At 35.8% G+C, this 16,817-nt stretch overlaps 1 protein-coding gene across 1 annotated transcript in view; it reads left to right on the forward strand.

The window, feature by feature from the left end:
• Window positions 1-16,817, forward strand: part of bcl9l (bcl9 like) — a 53,881-nt gene that overhangs the window by 24,754 nt on the left and 12,310 nt on the right. Inside the window, 3 exon segments of the mRNA XM_042743587.1 lie at window positions 12,482-12,546; window positions 13,576-13,830; window positions 13,833-13,979. Of these exon segments, the coding sequence (XP_042599521.1) occupies window positions 13,665-13,830; window positions 13,833-13,979 (313 nt within the window). The 5' untranslated portion in view covers window positions 12,482-12,546; window positions 13,576-13,664.

The raw sequence follows: 16,817 nt of genomic DNA on the forward strand, positions 1-16,817 counted from the left end.
ATTTTGGTTATACCGATGATGATCAGTAAGCAAAAAAAATATATATATATTATTAAAATAAAACCATGGTTAATTTTCGTAAGGGTGGGTACAGATTTGTCCCCAAAATATGGCTAAGTAGGTGCACACACACAAACACTTGGAATTATCCATTCTGACTCATCTTTCATCTATCATCTCAGTCGTCTGGCCTTTATATGTTGGGGGTCTTTTAATGACATCAGCACCCTTCTCTTTTGTGAGCATCAAACATGTGCTTCAAATTCCCCCCAAAAATCAATCATCTCAGACATTCATTTTGCTTCTTTCAAACACAAACTTGAATCTCTGGAAACTTTCTCTAGCTGACATCATTTTCATGTTCTCAATTCAAATGGCATTTGCGAGAGACAAACTCCCATTTTGAGCTCTTGTTTTCTCAGATCAGACTCTTTCTGATTTGTTCTGGACTGTGTAAATGGGATCAAGGTGCCAAGCGCTAATAGCTGAGTTTTGAGAAGAAAGGTTGAGAAAATCCACACTTTTCACAGGGTTCTCTGGGTCAGACGATGTTCTCTGTTTTTCTTTGTCTGCTTTCTCTTTCTCTCTCACCTCTTTCTCTTTCACAAGCACAGTTCATTGGTCTAAGAAGTGTGTGTTTGTTTTCTCTAAGACAGTTATTCAGATGCTCTGATGAAATTGCTGCTTTAGAGACTCCATGGTTTAACACGCACTAAATTTGACAAATGTAACAAAACTTTCTAAACAGGGGGTTTAGGCTGGACATATCAAACGGCCCATTTCTTTTCATTTTAAACAGACGTGAACAGTTGAGTACTACTTGAGTACTCAGCTGAGTTGAGTACTAGATGTTTTACAAATAAAACCTTGGTTACCAGGGTTTGAAATTAACACCCGCCAAATTTGGGTAAAAGTCAGCTGTGGCGAGTAATGCTGTCAAATCATTAGGCAGTTTGGCGGGTTACTTTTCGTAAGTTATGTTCACTCATTAATTTCTTGGGGACGTTGCAAGCCAAATCTGTGAAGATTTGATGCAAATACTGAGACATCATGATATATAAATACAGCCTAGTTTCGCAGCATCTGTGCATATCTAGCTTACTTGAACATACCCGTGACCCATCACTAACGGTGCATTGGTTTCCATTGCATTGAAGTAGTAGCGAAGAATCGAAAAACGACTTAAGACTGAGATGCGACCCATTATAGTCAGTGATGCTGTCTACACTGGATGCGGCACGACAAATAGCTGTTGGTTAGTGTCCTTGTTTTTTTTTTTTTTTTTTTTGGCTAGTAGTAGAAGTTATGAATGGCTGGTAACTTGTGTGAGTGGAAAAAAGTTCATTTCAAACCCTGATGGTTACAATGGTAACCATGGTAACCACTAATTAACTGGTTTTGCTACATTAATCATAGTTTAACCATGGTATTTGTAGTAAAACTCTGGTTATACAAATTGTAATCAATATGCAAAAAAACATGGTTACTTCACTTTTACTTTCACTATAGTAAAACCATGGTTAATTTTTGTAAGGGAGGGGAGGGGACATTCTTGTTTTAGAGAGCATTTGATTGGGACAAAATTAATCAATACTTTCTTTTGATGGGATCTTCGATGTTAGAAACAAGAAGCAAAGACCCCATGAAAATTACAATTGAAGTTTTTCAGCCCTTAAGGCATATGTTGATTAAATATTTTAGTGGATTGAAGGTTTTTTAAAAAAAAAAAAAAATTAAGTAAACAATTTCTATAATAGGTACTCATTTAATTTTATGCAAAAGTGTACTTGTTTTTAACAAGGGACAAGATGTATAATCGTGACTGTCACTGACACCAGCCATTAACAGAATCATATTGGTCTACCTCAAATGCTAATGATCGTAGTTAGCTCAGTCGACCTGAGCAGTCTACGCTAGATGTTGAGCACAAAGGCTGCTGCGATACTTTATCATGAGAGAATTTCCTCTGGGGGTTAATGAGTGATGAGCACTGTGTGTCTTTTAGTTAATGACTAATTGGTGTCCAGCAGGTTATGTGTGAGATAACTCCTTTGAAATGTCAATTTAAAAATAAATTGTGTATTCCCCCCCCCCCACCACACACACATTTTAGGACGCTTATGATCTATTTTACAGTTTTTAGGTGCAAAGGTGACTATCAGTAAGCCATTTGCAGGTTTATTCCTCTAAAACAATAAAAACACTGACTGAATTTGGGGCAGGGCATAAACATAGCTAACTAACACAACTAACACACCACTTGTCCTGCATAATTTGTGCTACAAACATTAATAAAGTAATTACGACTGGCCAGAACACCTTAGCAACCACACAGCAATACATAAATAAACACCCAAAATACCTTAGCAACTGTAAAATTAGTAAAAAAAAAAACACTCAAAAAACACCTTAGCAACAGCACAACAATGCTTAAAAATAGCTCCGAACACCCTGGGCAACCGCATAGCATAGCATAAATATTGTCTCATATAAGTTTGATAATTATTTTTCATTCTGTGAAAATAGGGAAGTCAACACCACAACTACACGACAACCATAACACAGCAGAGGAACAAAGTCACTGGAATCACTTCCAGATTGTTTTTTTTTTTTTTTTTTTTTACAAATGATGAATGATAAAAACATTGACAGCCAATCAGAATCAGCAGCTTTAAGAACTTGAGCATTTAAAGGGACAGGAGACACAACTGCAGCCGGTGTTTTGTTATGTTTTGTGTATGTTTATGAACAGAATACATTTTCTCCTGCTCTCTTGGGGCATTTGGAGCTATAAACATACCTCAGCATGCTAAAAATGTGCAACAGGCATTGTGTGTGTGTGTCTGTGCTCCTAGATTTCAAAACTACATGTGTAAGAGTTGTGGGCATTAGCATTAGGGGTTTATTCAGAATCCAGTGAGTTTGTTTCTGTTAACATCTATATTCTTCTTCCTTATGTGGAGGTCACAGTGTATCAAAGATTGGTGTGGAAATGACTCTTAAATGTTTACCGTTTGCTTTATTTTGTAAGTTTTTTTTCAAGGAAGACATCCACAAAATAACTTTGGGAGTTTTGGTCAAATTTAGCTTGAACTTCGTGTGTACTAGTTTGACTACACAAAAAAAAAAAAAAAAAAATGATTTGTTAATTATGTTAATTTACTACTCACCCAGGCCACTTCCTTGGTCTTAAATGGATAGTTCACATCAAAAATGACAAAATTCTGTGCATCATTTACTCACGGCCTCGTGTTTGTTCCAAAACTGTAAAAATTTCTTTCCTTATGTTGTACATAATAGGATAATTTTGAAGATTTTGGAAGGACCAACAGTTTTTGGTTCCCCATTGACGTCCATCGTAGGGGGAAAAGATACTATGGAAGTTAATGGGGACGAACACTGTTGTTGATTACCAGCATTGTGGTCAAGATATCTTCTGTTTTGTTCACAATAAGAAAGAACACTCATAGCAGGTTGGCAAACATGCATTTGAGGGTGAGTAAATGTGATGACACCATTTAAATTTTTGGGTGAACTATCCCTTTAAGCAGAAAAGTAAAGACTTTTAACCTTAACATGTGGGTTTTCCTTAGTGAATTCCATAAAAGGAAAATCAGCAGCTTCCGCTGAAATAATAATAATAAAAACATGTTAAGTTACACAAAGTTAACATTTGTGTCTCCTGACAATATATTGAGGACTTATGAAGTAAAACGATTGCTTTTAATCCATAGCCTTAGGCGTGTATCTTTTGGTCATTTGATTTTCTACTTAAAAAGAAATTAAAGTGAAATTAGAATGGTTTGATTTTCGTTTTAGAAAACGAAAATGAAAATTTACTGGATTGTTCATATTTTTGTTATGGGTAAAAAATTAGATTATGCCGTTAATATTTAATATGCTTTAATAACATTTCATCCCTCTGTACTGCACTGATAACGCGGCAAATCGCGAGCTCAGTTCATTTTTCAACAGGAGAGAAGCGCAGCAGTCGAGCCGAGTTTAGTTAATCCTGCGGATCTTTGATAGCAAAAAAATCAAGCTAACATGTTTCACTTTCCGTTTCTTAAACAAAACGAAAAAAAATAAAATGAAATATCAAACCATTTCTCATTTCTCTTTATTGGCTTTTAAAGTAGAAAATTTCAAATGACCAAAACAGATACACGGAACCCCTCGGCAATGGGAAAGTCTGATGTCTTTTTCTGTGAAACTGGTTCTTTTGGACAGTTTAGTTTCAGTGGTTCAGTTCATTATTTTGTTTACAATAATACACAATGTGCTCGGTTCCGTATGCTCATATCACTAGCTCGATTGTTCTTTGGCCAGATTCGATACTGTTTTAGATGGTTTGAGGTTTAGTGTTTGTGTGAAACTGGTTCTAACTCATTCACACGAAAAGAAGTGGATCAAAAGAATGAAATTATGTTGGTAATAATGTTACATTTCTTGCATAGACCTTATTGAGTTGCATCTTATGAATCACCAAGGACAATGGTTTCAGCTAAAATTCTTCTTTACTGCTTTCATTGAAGGATAAGTCACCTACATCTTGGATGGCCTGAGGGTGAGTAAATTAACAGCAAATTTTTTATTTTTGCGTGAACTATACCTTTACATATGTACATTTTTGTTGTCGTTGAATATTCAGTTTCACTCTTAAAAACGTTATATTGTGTTGATATTTTGTTTTAAAAAATATTTTAAAAATTCATACTATGTGTGGATCTGCTTTCTAGATATTGATGTCAGCCTCAGCCATCTTTATAAACACGGACATCCCCAAAATGACTTTGAGCAGTCAAACATAGCTCACTTCTGTCCTTATGAAAACTACCCATGGTTTTACTACCAAAAAAAAAAAAAATCATGGTACCCTCAAAAGTAACCAGGTTTTGCTACACTAATCATCAGTTTGTTTAACCATGGTATTTGTAGCAAAATTTTGGTTATACCGATGATGATCAGTAAGCAAAAAAAAAAAAAAAAATATATATATATATATATATATAATATATTATATATATATTATTAAAATAAAACCATGGTTAATTTTCGTAAGGGTGGGTACAGATTTGTCCCCAAAATATGGCTAAGTAGGTGCACACACACAAACACTTGGAATTATCCATTCTGACTCATCTTTCATCTATCATCTCAGTCGTCTGGCCTTTATATGTTGGGGGTCTTTTAATGACATCAGCACCCTTCTCTTTTGTGAGCATCAAAACTGTGCTTCTTCAAATTCCCCCCAAAAATCAATCATCTCAGACATTCATTTTGCTTCTTTCAAACACAAACTTGAATTCTCTGGAAAACTTTCTCTAGCTGACATCATTTTCATGTTCTCAATTCAAATGGCATTTGCGAGAGGACAAACTCCCATTTTGAGCTCTTGTTTTCTCAGCATCAGACTCTTTCTGATTTGTTCTGGACTGTTGTAAATGGGATCAAGGTGCCAAGCGCTAATAGCTGAGTTTTTGAGAAGAAAGGTTGAGAAATCCACACTTTTCACAGGGTTCTCTGGGGTCAGACGATAGTTCTCTGTTTTTCTTTGTCTGCTTTCCCTCTTTTCTCTCTCACCGAGGGCAAAAAACCTCTTTCTCTTTCACAAGCACAGTTCATTGGTCTAAGAAGTGTGTGTTTGTTTTCTCTAAGACAGTTATTCAGATGCTCTGATGAAATTGCTGCTTTAGAGACTCCATGGTTTAACACGCACTAAATTTGACAAATGTAACAAAACTTTCTAAACAGGGGGTTTAGGCTGGACATATCAAACGGCACATTTCTTTTCATTTTAAAACAGACGTGAACAGTTGAGTACTACTTGAGTACTCAGCTGAGTTGAGTACTAGATGTTTTACAAATAAAACCTTGGTTACCAGGGTTTGAAATTAACACCCGCCAAATTTGGGTAAAAGTCAGCTGTGGCGAGTAATGCTGTCAAATCACTAGGCAGTTTGGCGGGTTACTTTTCGTAAGTTATGTTCCACCTCATTAATTTCTTGGGGACGTTGCAAGCCAAATCTGTGAAGATTTGATGCAAATACTGAGACATCATGATATATAAATACAGCCTAGTTTCGCAGCATCTGTGCATATCTAGCTTACTTGAACATACCCGTGACCCATCACTAACGGTGCATTGGTTTCCATTGCATTGAAGTAGTAGCGAAGAATCGAAAAACGACTTAAGACTGCGATGCGACCCATTATAGTCAGTGATGCTGTCTACAGTGGATGCGGCACGACAAAAAGCTGTTGGTTTGTTTCCTGGGTTTTTTTGGTTTTTTTTGGCTAGTAGAAGTTATGAATGGCTGGTAACTTGTGTGAGTGGAAAAAGTTCATTTCAAACCCTGATGGTTACAATGGTAACCATGGTAACCACAAATTAACTGGTTTAACCATGGTATTTGTAGTAAAACTCTGGTTATACAAATTGTAATCAATATGCAAAAAAACATGGTTACTTCACTTTTACTTTCACTATAGTAAAACCATGGCTAATTTTTGTAAGGGAGGGGAGGGACATTCTTGTTTTAGAGAGCATTTGATTGGACAAAATTAATCAATACTTTCTTTTGATGGGATCTTCGATGTTAAGAATAAGAAACAAAGACCCCATGAAATTACAATTGAAATTTTTCAGCCCTTAAGGCGTATGTTGATTAAATATTTTAGTGGATTGAAGGTTTTTTTTTAAAAAAAAAATTAAGTAAACAATTTCTATAATAGGTACTCATTTAATTTTATGCAAAAGTGTACTTGTTTTTAACAAGGGACAAGATGTATAATCGTGACTGTCACTGACACCAGCCATTAACTAAATCATATTGGTCAACCTCTAATGCTAATGATCGTAGTTAGCTCAGTCGACCTGAGCAGTCTACGCTAGATGTTGAGCACAAAGGCTGCTGCGATACTTTATCATGAGAGAATTTCCTCTGGGGTTAATGAGTGATGAGCACTGTGTGTCTTTTAGTTAATGACTAATTGGTGTCCAGCAGGTTATGTGTGAGATAACTCCTTTGAAATGTCAATTTAAAGATAAATTGTGTATTCCCCCCCTCACACACACACATTTTAGGACGCTTATGATCTATTTTACAGTTTTTAGGTGCAAAGGTGACTATCAGTAAGCCATTTGCAGGTTTATTCCTCTAAACAATATAAACACTGACTGAATTTGGGGCAGGGCATAAACATAGCTAACTAACACAACTAACACACCACTTGTCCTGCATAATTTGTGCTACAAACATTAATAAAGTAATTTACGACTGGCCAGAACACCTTAGCAACCACACAGCAATACATAAATAAACACCCAAAATACCTTAGCAACTGTAAAATTAGTAAAAAAAAAAACACTCAAAACACCTTAGCAACAGCACAACAATGCTTAAAAATAGCTCCGAACACCTTGGCAACAGCATAGCATTGCATAAATATTGTCTCATATAAGTTTGATAATTATTTTCATTCTGTGAAAATAGGGAAGTCAACACCACAACTACACGACAACCATAACACAGCAGAGGAACAAAGTCACTGGAATCACTTCCAGATTGTTTTTTTTTTTTTTTTTTTTTTACAAATGATGAATGATAAAAACATTGACAGCCAATCAGAATCAGCAGCTTTAAAGAACTTGAGCATTTAAAGGGACAGGAGACACAACTGCAGCATGTGTTTGTTATGAACAGAATGTTGTGTGAACACTAATTGTTGGAGTGAAGTAGCTTTAAAGGGATATTTCAACCAAAAATCACCCTCAGGCTATCCAAGATGTAGGGGACTTTTTTTTTTTACAAGTCAGTGACTATCGTCAGTCACAAAATCATATACAGGCAACACAAAATTAATACACATAGCTTCTGATGATATATTGAGATCTTATGAAGTGAAAAGTTCAGTCTGATCTTGGATGGCCTGGGGGTGAGTAAATTAATAGCAAATTGTCTTTTTGGGTGTACGATCCCTTTAACAGCCACAACATCATGGCATTGAGTTTTGCACAGGTAAACACCACCCACATGTTTTTCAGAAAATATAGAAATCAAACTATTTTCGCATATCCGTTTGGTGCCGCTGTGGCACAGAAATGACACACCTCGAGAGAAAGAGAAGGTGAAAGAGTTTGTTATTTGAAACCGAGAGAAAGAAACAGCGCAAATAACTTTATAGAGGAAGCAGAGGGTGTTTGTGAACGGCAGCAAGTGGAAAAAAAAGTTTCCTGTTGAAGAGACGGAGTGTGATGGAGGGACAGAGGTGTGCTGGTGAGGGGGTGGGAGAGGGACTGATAATGTGTCTTTTGTTTTTGAGGTCAATAGCTTGAATGTCTATGGCATGGAAATATGTGTGGGACCCCGCTACCCGTCACCGACACGCTTTACGTCTGACTGGAAGTGTTTTTGTGCCTGTGCATGTGTTATATGTACCAACTATTTATGACTGAAAATTTTGGATTTATTAAAATTTAAAGTACAAGCTTTGAGGCCTGCAAAATTAATCAAAATCAAACTGAAATTGCAAGAGCTGGGATTTAATGAAATAAATATATGCACTGTGTGTGAGTGAAGCGTAACACTGTGTTCCAATTATAATTTAAAATAAAATAATTAGGTTGTTATTTTAATAATTTTAATATGATATTTTGTAATTTTATTATATTATTTTTATTTAATAATAATAATAATAATAATAATAATATGTGATTTTGGCAAAATTGTTCAGCACTATACACAACAAACCTCCTTTTATATACAGTAGGTATTATACAGTATATACTGGGAAAAAAGAAAGTTACCATATATAGATATTTATTAATATTAATAATAATAATAATATTATTATTATTATTATTATTATTATTATGTAATGTTATCACAGTATTTTGGCAAAATTCTTCAGCCCTAAACACAGCAAATCTGGATTCTTTTCCCTAGCCCTTCTAGCTTTTAGAATATGGAAAGTAAGGCCTTTTTTATAATTTGCATGAACGCCGGTGTCATTGGGTGTGTGTGCGTGCGTGTGTGTGAATGTCTCTTGTTCAACAGGTGTCAGGGTGTCCTGTTCAGACCTGTATGTATGACATGTACCACATGCCTCTCCCACACAGTCTACATGACAGACCTGCAATGACAGCATGGGAACTCCTTCAACGCACACACACACACACACACACACACACACAAACAAACACATGATGGAGAGCTCTGCAGGTTATGGACAGAGGCAGGTGGCTGCTGGGATTGTTTGTAGTTCCTCTTTCATTCACATGAGAGAAACCCAATCCTTTGCAGATTTCGGTCTTGGCAGCTGTGCCGAGGTGTGTGTATGTGTGCATGCGTGTGTTAATTCTGGATCTACGGTAACGCTTGGAATGTGATCAGTTGGTGTCCATTGTAAATATATCTACAAGAGCCCCTGAAGTGGTTTGATGAATGCATTTTTGATTATCAAATTGCAAAGGCTGCGATTTAATTAAATAATTGCTGCACATTTCATAGTAAAGCGTGTTACTGTGTTTATTTACACATGAGCAAGTTATGCTCCACTCTAGCATCTCAGAGTGGTTCAGAACTCCTTCTCTGCATCTGCTCAGAGTTTGGATTACTAACATGCATTTAGGAAAGCAACATGCATCCATACTTTCAGTGAGAAACTCTTGTCAACACAAGGGAAGCTGGAAGGGCTACCTTTACAGGGAACTACACTTACTTTTTCCACTGGTGGCACTTGTGCTACTAACTTTTTCAGTTACTGGCGCAAAACATGATTTGGTCGCACAAATTATTTATAATAATTACTGGATAATAATGAACAATAATGAAACTGTATTGCATACAGATGTGCTTTGTTTTACTTGCCATCTTTTAAACCACATGCCTTGTTCTATTTCTTACAGTACACACAGTGGCATTGCTCCGTCTTGTAGCTGGGGTTAGAGGGGCCCTGGTGCTGGGTGTACAGTGGGCCCTGTTTTTAAAATGGTTTAATTTATACTGTATGTTCATTCTATTTATTTATTTGTGCTATTTACACAATGTTTACATTTAAGTTTGTTTTTGTTAATTTAAAATAGCACTGCATAGTCTTCACTGTAAAATAAAATACTCAATCAAACCAAAATGTATTCAGACACCTTCAACATTTCTCACATTATCACAGTTTATTTGCTATAGTTTAGAAATTGGTAATACAATATGACAATAACTCAGAGTAAAACTAATTCCTCTTGATAATGTCGGATAACTTTGATAAAAAGATATGTAATTGAATCAACCAAAACTTCAGGCAACTGTCAGTATGACAATATTTACACAACTATCAATACTTTGTTGAACAGTTACCAAGCAAGCAATGCTTAATTTGGTTCAGTCTGTGGTGTGAAAAGGTTGCATTAGCAATTAAAGAAAGAAACACTTAAGCAAAGCAAAACATGGTCAGGTAACTTTTTTTTTTTTTTTTAATTTTTTTTGTTGGTATTCTGTATTATGAATTTTTTTTTGTTATATTTTTTAGATGATTGTTTTTTTTTGTAATAATTTACATAAATGAACTAGTGCCCTGCACCCACTAGTAAAACAATATAATCAATTCTATCTGATTTTTGGATTGACTTTTGATAAATTCTTGTTAAACCTAGTAATTCAGTCAAGAGCAGTGAGTGATTTACTTTCAATTTTCATACATTAAAGACTCTGACAGCAGAGCTAGTAAATTAGGCGCGGTCACCTTAAGAGACAAACGCATCCATTATAATGATACACATCCGATTTTTTTTGCAACTCTTTACTTTCACTTAAGACATAACCACAGACTTTTTCGAACACACTTTCCAAGACGGGTATTTCGACATATTTTTGTATGTATTTGTTGTCGGTACATAAGCAAGAAGACTTTGAGACGCGTCTCTGCTTGCTCCCTGAACACCAGAACACCGCGGTGCTGAATTGAGCTCTTTCGCTTTTCGCTCTTTTTTTTTCTGTTTATTTAAACTGCGATTTGTATTTGTTCGTTCAGGTGCAGGAGGATGCGACCGTCCTGAAGGAGAGCTCGGTTCAGTGTTGCTGTTCGCGAGACGCGGCTCTCTCGTGCGCACCCGAACACAGCGCGAGAGTAACCAGCTGCTCAGTTCAGCTTTCCCGCATCGCGGGGCTGAAGCCAACTTATGTTGAATGGTCGGAGCACGTTATAAAACGTATTCTTAAAATACACATTTCTGTTTTAATAAATGCTCATATTAAATCATAGCATAACACATAAGTAGGTACAAAAACAATCAGTGATACATTTGCGACCCCATAAAGATTTGGGTCGCAATGGCATTTCAAAAGACCATTTTGGTCGCAGTGTAGTTCCCTGCTTTAGTTGTCTGTCAAAATAAAAGTTTGATGGTTTAATTATTAAAATAAAAGGACAATATAAAATAAATTATTATTATTATTATTATTATTATTATTGTTATTATTATTATTATTATTATTATTATTATTATTATTCTATCTTATAATAAAAAATATTATTACTAAATGAAATATAACTAACAAATTGTTAGTAGTAGTAGTAATAGTAGTAATAAATGTTGTTGTTGTTGTTAATATTGTTATTACTACTATTAAAATACTAATAAAATATTATTGTTATATTTTAAAGTAATATTAATAGATAATCACAAACTTTTGGCTTAGTTGTGTATCCCTACAAAAAAGCACAGCAAACCTTTTATTTTTATTTTTTCATTTATTTTATTTTTTTTAATCGAAATCATAATTTCCTATAAAAAAAAAAAAAAAAAAAAAATCACAATTGAAAGTTTGTGGCATATCAAAGGGCTTGTCTCTTTTATAGGGTGTGATTTTCTCTTTCTAGGCTAGAAAGCATTTGATTGGACAAAAATGGACATGCCTCTGAGTGCAAGATGAGTCATCAGTCCACTGTCAGAAGTGAAAGACTGTAAATGTTAAATGGGTTTATGCTAAAGGTTAATTTAGTCAGATGAGCTCTTTAGGATCTATAGGACATATTTAAATGTGAAAATATTAGCAGTAGATTAAAAAATATTTAAATACCTCTTATTCATTTGCAAACATTGATTTGCTTATGACTGTATGAACAAGACGAGGGAGTGGGAAATAATAAAAAGAGAGAGAATGAAAATAAGAACTGTTTGATGAAAAATGAGACCGTCTGGATATTATTATTGAAGGTGGGGAGTTTTTGTGGTTTCTGCTCGCTGTGGGTGGAGCAAACCAGAAACTCACTTCTGGGCATCAGGGTGTCCAAACATCATTTGCGGCCTCCTTCTTAAAGGGACAGTTACACATGTCCAAAAGTGTCTCTCCTTTTCAAAGGCTGTCGTTTCTCTCTAGTCATTATGCAAAAATGTCTCATTATTTTGAATGTTTTTGCGTGATAATGGTTCATAATGGAATTAAATTAAAGCATAATTAAATCTCTGTGGTGTGTGTTACAGATCAGTGCGCATGCAGTGAGGAGACGTCGGAATGCACTTGCTTGTTGGACCTTCATCCCAGTGAGGTGCGTAAATCCACAGCAAACCTGCAGCATCCCCTGCGAACCAGCCTTCAGTGTCATGAGATTGTGTCTGTTCTAAACACGTACAAGATCATTTACATTTATAATACAAGACTTTCTCTACTCTTTGAGCTCCTGATGCGGTTTCTCAACTTTAAAAAGGCTGACTGTAGTGCTGGAAGTTCCTCACAGTCAGTGACGGTGTTAATATCTAACTCTTCTACACAATTCAACAGGGCTAGTGAAAGGATCAACAATCTGTCTACAAACAGTGATTCAATTGAGACAATTAAAATCAGTAATAATTATAATAATTAATATAGTACAATATTTGCATTGATGCTTGTATACAGGATGTATAGACATACTGTTTTTATAAAAAAATATATATATATATAACTTGAAAAACAGTTTGTGATTTTATGGCTATAATAAATGATCATTTTGAGTTGTATGATCTCTCTTATGAGGTAAGAGAGGTATTGTTGGCAATGACCTTTGAATCCTGTTTAAGCATTAAGTGTGAACAGACCTGTTGAGAACTTCTTTTGTGAAACATACACTTTCCTTGGATGTGATTGGTGAAGGGTTAGAACAAAATCATATATTACTGATGTGGGTTGGATTTTTTTGGTGGAGGGTTAGAACATTATTATTTTTTAATTTTAGTAATTTTTTTTGGTGTACATATTTTTGAATAACACAGCAAATTTTGTTATAAGTTTTGAAAGTTAATTATTTTTACCAAGAAATGAGATTGGAACATTTTTGAGTTAAAACCAAAAGACTAGTAAGACTTATATTATAAAATAGATACTTGATAAGTTTAATGCTACAATCATAATACATCCATTGTAAAATAGCCAATATATGCACAACTGCACATGAGTTTAACAATGTTTTTTAATATTAACTGTTATACCTCCAAGTCCTACTGTGTGTAAGTGAGTACAATTGACTCTATATTACTAGTAGAAATGTGCAAGACAAACTCTCACACTCTTTCGTGTCTCCCTTTCTTTCTCTTTTCAGCTGTCTGTTTGCAGTCTCACTGACAGACAGACACAACATATTGCTGCAACCCAACCCCCTCAGTTTCCTCTCCATCACCAGCCAATCAAATGCACTCTGAAAATAAACAATCCAATCATGGCAAGCAAGTGACAAGCGGGGCCCAATCACAGCTCCCCAATGTAAACCAAGCCCAGCAGCAAGGACCTGCTGGCAACCAAGGGTCAAAGGGCAGTGGGTCTGGGAACCATGGAGTCAAATCCAACCAGATTTCTCCTGCAACCCTGGACTGAAGAGCCTCAACCAATCAGGTGGTGGAGTTGGTGGGATAATGAAGACCAAGGCAAAGAGGGAAAGGAGCGTCTCCATGGACACGGGAGACCAAAGAGAGTCACTCACCCCTGTTCTGGAGCCAGATGCCAAAGGTAGGCATCATGACCGAATGTCCACGGGCCGCCTGATGCTTTAAACACAAAGTAGCATGAGCTTTTTCAAAACATCACATCCAATCTGCCTGACTAGCTTTACAGATTACACATATTAGTAATGTATTCTGACTACTTGATTACTCATTATTTTTGACCTAACTTGTAAGAAAATATTTCCATTCATTGTTATCAACATTTCCCAAACTGGGAAAGACCTGCGGGGGTTCGTGAGGTGATGAAAAGCTAATAATTAATTCAATCATAAAAATATATGAAACTAATTTTGTGGCCTCACCATTTTCTGAGTAATTACAGCTGACTAGTGGCTGGTGTGTGCCCTTCTATAAAACTAGAAGACTTTCTGAATGTAAATAAACGGTAGGAGTTTTTTTTAGGAAGGAAGATTTGAGAGAGAAAATAGAAGTATTAGAGCAAATCAATACCTTATCAATAATTTACTGCCACTGTGTAAATTATATGTGAACATGTAGTGTATAAAAAGTAACTAATCTGATCTGATTACGGGCATTTTAAAATATAATCAGTTACAATATTACAGGTTTTTTTTTTTTTTTTTTTTTAAAGCACAGTACTGGTCAAAGGTTTGGTCCAAAGCTGCATTTACTTGAACAAAAATACAGTGAAAATTGTTATATTGTGAAATATGATCACCGTGTAAAAGAACTGTTTTCTATTTTAATACATTTTAAAATGTAAAGTAATCTTGTGATGACAAAGCTGAATTTTCATCATCATTACTCCAATCTTCAGTGTCACATGATCCTTCTGAAGTTGTTGTAATATTCTTTTTATTGTCAATTTTGAAAACTGTTTTTGTTGGGCAAAATTTTTAATCCTTGTGTGTCATGGTTTCCACAGACATATTAGGCAGTACAACACATAATAATACTAAGGGCCAGTTTTACTAAACGGCAAATTACTGCGAGAGCGCAATTACAAAACAGTGCCAATGGGCGTGGAAATTTCTGTGGGTGAGTTACTGACAATGCACAAATTACAGAACACAGGCACAACATCTCATTTACATAATGACCAATGAAATCTACCAAGCGTGGCACAAATTAGCATAAGGATATGTTCAGATTCAGATAATGTGTTCTTTTGGCATTCCAAATAAATTAATATGCGTGGAAAAAATCCTCTCCCTTCTACCACGCTCTCTGTTCTCTGCGGTGCCTCCTCCTAGCAACAACAAATGCAGCCATTTCAAGCACAAAATTGTTTAAGGCACGCTTTTTTGGGGTGTTAAATAATGGCGCAAATACCAGTAAGTACCGCAAGCTATTAGTTAGTAAATCTGGCCTAAATGTTTCTTGAGTAGCATGTTAGAATGATTTCTGAAGGATCATGTGACACTGAAGACAAAAAAAATCAGCTTTGAATCACAGGAATAAGTAGCTTTTTTAAATATATTCAAATCGAAAACAGCTATTTAAATTGTACTAGTATTTCACATTATTACCGTTTTTACGGTACTTTTGAATAAATAAATGCAGCCTTGGTGAGCAGAAGAGACTTCTTTTAAAAACATAAAAAATTGTTTCGGTAGTGTATATTAAAGGTAGGGTAGGTGATTTCGGAGAGGCTAGCAATAGCATGCTAGCTTTAAAAGCAAGATCCCACCCTCCCTGCAAATCACTCTGCAAAGCCACGCCTCCTCCAAAACACATAAACGTGCATAGGCAGACCAGAGACTAACCTGTGACACCTTGAGAGATGGCATTTGGTTGAATTTAGTACTGTCAGATTACCTCGTGTAAAACATTACAGTGCGCAGCGCTTAGTATAGCAATAATAACGCTTTCCATTCTCGCTCGGTCAGCAATGGAACGTGCTGATGACGAATTATGTCTGCGCAAGCAGGGTGCGCGGAGATATGCAAATACATATATTGACTGGCAGGCAGGACAGCCATAGCCCTCGGAACAAGGAATTTGATTGGACTAACATTTTTTGGTCCTATATCATACACATTTAGACCACTTAACTGATTCCAGTTGGGATGCAAAGAGACTTCAACCAGCATCAGAAAAAATGTCACCCAAATAAATGTCATTTTTGATTACTTTTCCCACTTTATCTTTCTCACAAATTTCAATTTGTTGATATTGACATCAGATATTAGTTTGTGACACTCTGATATTGATTCTGATATAGTCAATATTATGGAAATATGTTAATACTTAGTTTTGGCTTTAGTAATTCAATTATAATATTATGCTTATTTTAAACAACTTCCTATTTTTTTATTTTTTTTATTTTTTGCACATGCTTGGGATGAAAAATTGCTTGTCTTTTCCTGTCTGAGTGGACGGTTCTGTGTCTGAGTGGCCAGAATATGCAGTAACGTGGACCAGACTTTATGCCAATAATTAAAACTCAGCCTATGGGAGACTTGCATAACACGCACACACACACACACACACACACACACACACACACACACACACACACAAGCATACACGCACGCACACACGCACACACACACACACACACATTCATATATACACATATATGATTCTCAATATGTTGATCTCTCGATCAACAATCTAAGAAAGGCCACACTTCTGGAATTCCCCTTTCAACTGGAAACACAGTAAAGCTGAAACTGGCTGTTTTCAGCAAGCCCAAAATGCCCTGACCTTTCTGAGCACGTGTGTGGTTGCATGCTAATATGTGTGTATCAGATGTTATGCTCCTGGAACAGCACCAAATGTGCAAGTGCTTGTGTTTTCCTGTTGGTTGTCCTGTTGTGTGTGTCACTCACTAATTGAGCGGGGGTTGAGAGAGATGCTGCGCTCAGACAGGAAGTAG

Source organism: Cyprinus carpio, chromosome B18 (assembly GCF_018340385.1).
Source record: "Cyprinus carpio isolate SPL01 chromosome B18, ASM1834038v1, whole genome shotgun sequence".
Taxonomy (NCBI): Eukaryota; Metazoa; Chordata; class Actinopteri; order Cypriniformes; family Cyprinidae; genus Cyprinus; species Cyprinus carpio.